This window comes from Salminus brasiliensis, chromosome 14 (assembly GCF_030463535.1).
Source record: "Salminus brasiliensis chromosome 14, fSalBra1.hap2, whole genome shotgun sequence".
Lineage (NCBI taxonomy): Eukaryota > Metazoa > Chordata > Actinopteri > Characiformes > Bryconidae > Salminus > Salminus brasiliensis.
Genome location: NC_132891.1, coordinates 4,208,809 through 4,217,789, shown reverse-complemented (window position 1 = coordinate 4,217,789; position 8,981 = coordinate 4,208,809). Strand labels below are relative to the sequence as shown.

At 39.4% G+C, this 8,981-nt stretch overlaps 1 protein-coding gene across 1 annotated transcript in view; it reads right to left on the bottom strand.

Annotated features, from left to right (window-relative positions):
* Window positions 1-847: 847 nt before the first annotated feature.
* The window catches only part of mybl2a (v-myb avian myeloblastosis viral oncogene homolog-like 2a), a 13,014-nt gene continuing 4,880 nt past the window's right edge, over window positions 848-8,981 (bottom strand). The window contains exons 3-9 of the mRNA XM_072696672.1: window positions 8,709-8,780; window positions 8,233-8,325; window positions 6,794-7,014; window positions 5,600-5,747; window positions 5,431-5,487; window positions 4,214-4,312; window positions 848-3,223 (exon numbers count right to left, since the gene is read on the bottom strand). Of these exons, the coding sequence (XP_072552773.1) occupies window positions 1,349-3,223; window positions 4,214-4,312; window positions 5,431-5,487; window positions 5,600-5,747; window positions 6,794-7,014; window positions 8,233-8,325; window positions 8,709-8,780 (2,565 nt within the window). The 3' untranslated portion in view covers window positions 848-1,348. The remainder of the gene's footprint in view (window positions 3,224-4,213; window positions 4,313-5,430; window positions 5,488-5,599; window positions 5,748-6,793; window positions 7,015-8,232; window positions 8,326-8,708; window positions 8,781-8,981) is intronic.

The following is an 8,981-nucleotide window of genomic DNA, read 5'->3' as shown; positions in this document are numbered from 1 at the left end:
TTTTAGGTGGATTTGACATGTGTAGACATAGGCAGTACGAAGCACTACTGCTACTGCCAATAGTACATACACAATATATTTTTGTATGCAAAATGAGGTATATTTGACTAATTATTACAATACATTGCTTTGTACAGTAACTATACTAAACTGGTGGGGCTACACTGCTGTTGGCTGAATAGGTGGAGAGATGTACATTAACTGATTTGCAGTTAATTAGAGATATGTTGTTTGTGCAGTTATGTTTTCATACGCAGACTGTATGGACTGGGGTGAACTGTATAAACTGGCAATAAATAATAAATATAAATAATAAAAAGGTAAAAATAAAAGTGTGCTAGGTTGCTGTGTGAATAGCAGCAGATTTAAAATAGCACTAAGTGCTATTATAATAGCATAAGGTTAAGTGGAAGGTGTTTAGCAGTATAATTGTAGACTGACTGACTGTGTCTGTCTACACACAAATATTTTTTGTATGCAATCATACAACTCAAAATAGGTATATTTGACATTATATATACAGTAAATATACTACACACATTCTTATATTAACTTATTAAGAGTATTATATAATCAATTTATTTTGAAAAGGGACTAAAATGAAGGTTATGAGTACTTCATAGAAGAAAAAAGAAAAGAAAAGTTTCAGTATCATGGATTAGGATAAGAACATGCTTTTCTTGGCATCTCTTTGGTCTACAATCCTGAAAAAGTCCAGGACTTGATCTAATAAAAAGGAATTACAAGTCAAAGTCATTACACCTTCACTACTTTCATCTGAAGGCTGTCTTCAATCAGATTCTATTAGTCAAGAACATCCATCTTGCACCTGAAGCACAGTTGTTTATTTTTGTTGTTATGTAACAAACATCAATTCACATCAACAAGAAAAATGCTCAGGTAAAACGTATCAATATAAAGGCAAAGTATGGCATGTTAGGTGTACTAAGAGATGGGTCCCATTAAAGTAGTAGGCAAGTTCAGGAGCAACCGATCTACAGGCAGCATTAAGAAATCTTGGAAAGATCAAAATTCCAGGTAACACCCAATCAAAGACGTAATTCAATGTGAATTTAAATGAGCTCATCCGTGGTAGATTTTTTTTTTCCTATACATATGGCGGTAAAAGGGCTATGAACAAGACAAATTCATTCTGTTGTATAACGGTAACATTCTTCATTACTGTTTAATGCAAATTTAGGATGAATTCATGCATAAAAATGCCCGACAGCACATATTTGTCAAACAAAGGTTAACAATAGACATACAACTCTCTCATAAATGTCTACATTTCGCTGCTATTCACAAAAATGTGGCTTAAGAAACCAAAACCAAAGGCTTACACATGTCAATACAGTCCAGTGCTGTTTCTTCTACTTCTTAACTTCAGGCACTCTTTGTAAAGTAACAGTCGCTCTGTAGTGTGCTGTGGCAGCCTACTCCTTCGTGCCCGCACTATACAAGCGGCCAAAGGAAAGAGGCGTTTAAATCCTCCCGAACAGGCCGGGACAGCCAAAAGTCTGTGGCAAATACTTTGCAGTTGTGGGAATCGAGTAGCTTCTCTCCAAAATGCTTGGATGGAAACATCTCCATCCAATAAAGGTTCTGATATATAGAGGTCCAGCTCAGAGACCTTCGCCGTTTTCGCAGTGGGCTGCATGAAACTGAAGATCTTTTTCGACTTGATGTTGCCCAAGCTAGCAGCTTCGGCAGCAACCTCATCATCATGATCTAGAGTCACACTACCCTCCTCAACTGGAATCCAGGTGTCTGTTTCGCTCATCGCCGATTCTAGAACTGAGCAAGCCCAGTATTTTGTGGGCGGACTGAGCGTGGTAGCTTCAGATATGCCTTTGCCGTCGTCAAAGGGCTGCAGCTTAATCCGTGGGTCCAGGACGGTGGCTAGTATGAAATCTTTTTGCATGAGCAGAGGCTGAAAGTAGTCATGGAGACCTGAGCGTAGCGATTTGCAGAAGTGGTTATAACTTGTGGCCTTGGCCTCAAGGGTTTTATCAAGGCCGATAAGAGATGGAATGACCAGGGAGAAGGTGACTCCATCAGCTTGAAGTACCTGAACAGCCTCCTCAAAAGGTTCCAATAAGCCAATGATCTCGATCACTTGCTCACGCTTGACATGTATCACTGGTGGAGGGACTGTAGAGTCATTTGCCTCTTTGCGAGCTTGCGCTAGCAAGGCCATCACGGAGCCCCAAGCAAACTCTTGCACCAGTTTCCGAATGGTAGCGAAAGTGGAGTTCCAGTTGTAGCTGCTGTAGTTGTGGGGATTTGCAAGAGAGAGTTTGCATTCTTTCATAAGAACTTCATTCCAGTAGGCACTGCGGCGAAAAAAGGCCACTATATCTTGGGCTTGAGAGAGTGTATACTGTGCAGACTTTGAGATCTTCAGTGCATCCTTGATCACCAAGTGCAGTAGGCTGGTTATGCAATCCACATGGGTACCCAACAGGATTTCAGAGAAGTCCTCTACAGCTACTTGATCATCAAGGAAGTCTAGTAACTCATCTTCGTCAGGGTCATTCTTCTGTGCAGTATGCATTATCTTGTAGTCGCAAAAAAGGTCATGTGTAGCAATGGTGTTCTTGGCTTCATGGGCGATAACGTAGCCAATATTGTGGTGAAACAGCCCATAGCTTAGGAGGACAGCCTCCAACTCTCTTGTAACCATAGCATTTAAATTCTTCCCACTTAAATGGCGAAAGGCAACCGTGGGCCTGTGGATATTCCAATCGTCATCCAGGAAATGCAGCTGAACAGCGAGAATGGGATCGGCATACTCACTGGCCCAAATATCTGCAGTGACATGAACAGTGCCATGTCCCTCGCTCACGGCGATGCAGTCCCTGAGTTGTTTAATCAGATGTGGCTTGACCGTTTTCTCCACCTCATCATAAAGCCTCAGCCCCACAGTACGTTGCGAAAGTTTGGGGTATTGTGGGCCAATCATGGCCATGAAGCTCCGGAAACCAGATCCTTCAACAATGTTTAGGGGCAGCATGTCTTCAGAGATCATGTGTAGCACTGCATCTGTGATGGTTTTCTGGCGGTACTGCACTGTGCCGCTGATGCTGGAAGTTAAACTTGTGTGAGAACTGCTGTTGGTGTTGAAAGCAGGAGATATGGCTTCCTTTGATACTGGCACCTGCTTGCTAATTTTGAGTTTGCGTTTCCTCTTGGATCTCTCAGAATCTCTCAAGTCCTTTAACTGCAATGAAAGGATTACATGTTTTATTTAGCATTGAAATAAATATTCAGAAAAACAATATACTAATAACATCAATAAGAGTAGTGATTTAAGCACGTCAATTTTTTTTTTTTTTGGGTGTAGCCATCCTACCCATCCTAAATTGCAGGTTCCACACCCAGGGCCAACTATAGCTGGGAGTCCCAGAGAGCACAACTGGGCTTCTCTCTGTGAGACCAGCCATAGTTGGCTGTGGCATCACTAGGGATCGAATCTGCATTTTCCCAACGATGGGGCCGATGCTCACAGACATCACCCAAGTCAGTGCTTAGTTAAATCAGGTGTGCTTCTTGTAACTGATTTCTGCATGTGCAGTCTTTCTTGGTTGCTTCACTGCTTCTCATCAGCTCTTCTCATTTACCTGCTCTTATCCTGATTCAGCATCTCTCCCTTTACTCAGCCACCTCAGCTCCTTGCCTTTAATCCACTGACTTGTCCAGCCTGTCTCACTATATAGTAAAGCAGAACCTGCACTGCTGAGAATGTGGTTATCATACTCCCAGATACTGGTCTGCATCAAAAGGAACAATTGTAGGTACAAACACCACTAGTGAGAAAATTAGTATATGAACCTTAGTTTTCCCTGTGTGTGCTTAGTGCATTGACCACTGATTTTCTGTAATTTCACTGGTGATTATGCATTGTTTGTCAAGCCCATGCCTTTCAATTAACTGCACTGTGCCTGTGTCTAGAAATGTAATGCTGACTTGTGAGAAATGTCAATTATATATACACGTAATATACGTTTTTTAAATGCTATCAATTAACAATTTCAATTAAAAAAGGTTCAACATACTACAAACATTTTCCACAGCAACCTGATTCAATCTAATCACTCACTATTGTGGGATAAGTCAAACACCTAATCAAACATACAGATTTACTATGAATATATTTACCTGTAACTGTAACTCTAACCATAAAGCTGAGGAATACCTCTAAAATACTCACATGCTTAGGAATGTCAGTCACTGGATCGGACTCCAAAACAACATCACAACAGAAATCCTGGAAACTTTCATTGGGAGAGTTTGGTGTAGACTGTCTTGTCTAGGACAAAGAGACAATTTTCATTATTAATCCTCAACAGTCTTCAATGTCTTCAGCATATCATGCTGTCTTCATAAAGAACAGGACATTACATTTAGAGATGAATCGAGCAGCTATGTGTCGGCTGATTTTCAGCCTAAAAATGTGATAAACTATATCAACGATAATTTAGCTGATCCTGAGAGCTGTTCAGATCACATGATCCATACTTTTTAAAGTTGCTGCAGCATTGCGCGAGGTAACAAGACACTGCAGTTCCTCGGTCAACTGCTGGATGGCAATACTGACCTTGCTCATGGCTGCAGAAACCTACTCAAACTCATTTGTACAATGTGTACAACTTACATGTCTTGTGGCAGAGTACAGACTTTTAACTGCATACCCCTGTCGAGAGTACATCACTCAGCCCAGTGCAGTGAGTCTCAGAACACAGCAGAGCTAGTTAAGTCCACTAACGTCACTTTGAGCTACATAACGCATGTGTGGGATTTCATTGGCTGTTGCGGCTGGGGCTCGGACAAGGTTTTAAATGTGGCTGATCCCAAAAAACAAGCGAGACAAGAGACAATGCAGCACATTACAGAATCCCTGCCCCCTGGTCCAAATCGGTACATGTGATTGGGCCCTCAACCTGACAGACGGTAGGCAATCGTTGATTGGTCCATCTCTAATTATGGGAGACCATCTCTAAATGAGAGATTTATATTTTTTGTCACAAATGTAGGTCAAGCAGAGTTCATGACCACAACATTGGAACATAACTAGAAATATTTCTAAATAAATTATTGTGAATTATTTATACAGCTCTTACTTATAAAACTCCTAAGAAGTCCAAGGTTAGGATGGTACTATAATATTTACATGCAGCTATGTAATTGCACATTTAATTACACAGTCACTAATTTAACTATATTTAAAGTCTGTATCAATGTGCTAGCATAAAAAAAAAAAATAAATAAATAAATTAAAAAAGTGGTTCAATCGTTTTGCCATAAGTTCTCAGCTTGATTTAGCCTAGGGTAAAACAACATCTATCCTAGTCAGCATGCACAACAATAGATTTCTGACAGCCCTCATTGACTGATGAATGAAAATGATAATGAATAGGAATCCCTTACATGCTCAGGACTGTCTGTTACAGCACTTGATGCCACATCACAAAAGATTGCATTCACCTAAAATGACAGTACTTATATTAGCAATAAGCCATTATTTATTCCAATATAAGACAGTAATATAGTCATGCTTAGTAGCAAATCAAAGTAATTACAAACACAGATGGCAAACCTTGCTTTGCTTAACAGGAGGAGAAGCTTCGTCCTCTTTAATAGACCGTTCCACCGAGGCCAAGACAGAATCCTCCATCACCAAAGCGCCAGAGTCCAGTTTGCGCTTTAGGGTTGAATACCAGCGATTCTTGATAGAGTTATCGGTCCTGTCAGACACAGAAAATAAAATAATGCTTTCACAAAAATACCAACAGCCAACAAATTCTGGTGTTTCTAATCCAGTTTCTGAAAGCATGGATTTTATTTATGATAACCACAATAATCCAGAACAATGGTTCATGCCGATGATCATCACAACTGTTGACTAACTGCTGAGCTACAGACACAAATGTTGACGAACTGGTGTCTGAGAGCGAAGTCGAGCAGCTGGTGTTGAGAGGAACAGAAAGGTGAAATAAGAGACCGGTTCTGTTGTGTTTGGACTTTTAGCCAGTTATCTAGACTTGGATAAGTTAGCTAGCAGGCTAAACACCACAGCACAGGCCGTGTTGCAGCTAACTGAGGCTCAAATCACATCTGTTAAGAGGATAAAGTCTCATATCTGAGAGCACAGAGTCGAGGGAAGGCACATTTAATAGAGCCACAGCACTCCCACCCTGTGGCTCTTTTAAATGCACATGGGGGGAATGTGCTTATTGGAAGTGTACTATATACACACAACAGAAATCTGTAAAATCAGACACGATGCAATTTTAAAATACCATCCTTATTTTGAGATACTGTCAACATTTTTAAATATAGCAGTTAACACTAATAATTATACCGTCCAACCCTAAAGACAACTCTATATTGCTGTTGCATTCTTCAATTTTGTTTAAGATCTGATTAAGGCCTAGAAATCAGATTAAGAAAACCAATAGTGAGCTGGGTTCATGTTTACAAAAAGCCACTGCAGGAAGTTTGAAGTTTACATCACATGCTTCTGTGAGATTACTGTCTGGCTGCAAAGTAGAAATCAGATTACTGCTCAACTCTTGTAAACCTAGAGTTGTCCTGTTGTCCTATATGATTACCCAAGTGCATGTAAACGCAATGATGGGACTATCACAAAATCTAATTTTCTACAGTTATTAGATGTATTATTTGCATGTAAACACACCCAATATTGTAAACCATACGGTGTATACCTGTGTATGGGTCTTCAAGTAGCATGATATCAAATTGGAAATATATGGACACACTGAAGACAAACCTCCCAGGAAGCATTCTGGCAATCTTGGCCCAGCGATTGCCGAGCCTTTTGTGGGCACTGCATATGAGGAGATCTTCTTCTGTAGTCCATGAGTTCTTATTTACTGAAGGGTCCAGATGATTATGCCATCGCTCTCTGCATTGCTTCCCCCTGCGACCTTTTAGATGCTTGGCAATCTTGGCCCACTTCTTGTCTCCAAACTTTGTCACTAATTCAATTAGCTATTAAAAAAAGAAAAGTCACCATTAATGTCCAGACAGTTTCTTTTTGCAAACAATAAAAACTATACAAATGACAGCAGTCCAACATGTTTTTGAACCCAAAGCTACTGTTGTTCATTATGTTAATGTAGAGCTGGGCAATATGACAATATTTTATTGTATCATGACATTTTGTTATCTTGGTACACAATATGCTTTTATGAGTGTATCATGGATATTGTCAGTGCCTAGAGAACACTGATTAACACGTTTCATTACAAAGAGTGTAATCAGTCTTAGTTAATTGAATGGAGTGAAGCATATGTTGAGTACAAATCACAGTACTCAGTATGAGAGTATTTGGATAGCAGTTTTTAAAAATGTTATGCTGCTGGATTTTGTCTACATGACAAAATATTGAGATTAATATTGTAAAAAATATATATTTTAAATTTTACTTTAAATATCGTGATATCAAATTCTTCCATATCACCCAGCTCTATGTTGATGGTATATTATTCTGGAGAACAACATGTTGATATGTGAACTCAACAGCAAAACAAACACACCCCTCCACACCCCTTCAATGCCACTGTGCTAGCAAACATCGGTTTAGATCTTCAAGGCCATAAAACCCTTTAAAAATGTTGTATGTTCAAATATAGTAATATAACACTCAAGAAAACAACATCATGGTACATAAATAGCTTCAGCTAGATTAGCATTAGCTGGGTGGTGGGTTAGCAAACTGTTGCTATAATTGCTGCAGATAAGCAAACCACAATAAGCCTCACCCATGTTCACGTGTCTCTGCCCTCGCCTGATCTAATCCTTTTTGGCCGTTTCTCAACCGCCCCTATTTGACAATGCGTATAGCTCAACACGCAGCATGTGCTAAATCTACTGTCTAGCTTTCCCCTTTCCCTTCCTGCATCCTGTGCACAAGCATGAAACTCCCCTGTAGCTGATTGGATAGAATAGGGTATGAACACCAGATTTTTTTTTCCAGCCAACGACCAGACCGGAGAGCTAGCGAACCTTGAGAAAACATTTGCTTAATTTTACAAAAAGACTCCTGAATTGAAACTGTATAGAGCACCTTTAATTCATATGACGCCTTTGGAGCATTATGTTTTTGAACAATGTGGGTCATATTATTTACAGTAGCACCTCAAAATGTGTCTGGAATCTTATTTGGTGTCAATGTTTTGTTAAGGAGAGAATGAAGTGCACCCTCACCGTGTTATCTTCTTCTTTAGTCCAGGTTCCCTTTATTAGAGCTGGGTCCAGAACAGCAGTGTATCGATACTTGCACTCCTGTTCACTGCGGCCCTGTGGAGAAATGGTCAATTCTGTAAAAGCTTTCATTATGGTCATAATTAAAGCAATACTGAGTAATGGACAGACTCTTACTCAATACAGACTCACAGTAGAGGTGGGCAATATGACAACATTTTATCGTGTCGTGATGAATTGTTTGACTGTGAAACACAATATACCTGTAAGTACATTGCTGATATAGTCAGTACTTAAAGACCACTGACTAATTAGTACTGTTTAATTGGATTAATAATGAAATGATGTTTGTATGCATGAGAAAAGGATCATACTAAATATTGTGTATAGTGAAAATGTCTTTAAATATCGTGATAACTTTTTTTTTCCATATCTCACAGTATGATTAATATTTTCCACCTAGAGTTTTGTTTACTTACAGGTAAGCAGCCAGCAACAGAATCCCAGTTCTGGGTCCCAAATTTCTGGACCAGCGATATTAGATCGTCATCCTACATAAAGAAATAAATAAAAATGCAAATGTGAAGCGTTCTTTACTGTAGGCCCACAATGAAAACAATAATTTAGAGTTACTAAAACCCAATCAATTGTCTCAAAGGCCTGTTGCATCTTACTTACTAACAAATTACATATTTTATTTTTACAATCAACACCTTTAACAGGTGACATCTGTCTTTGCATGAACATATTTC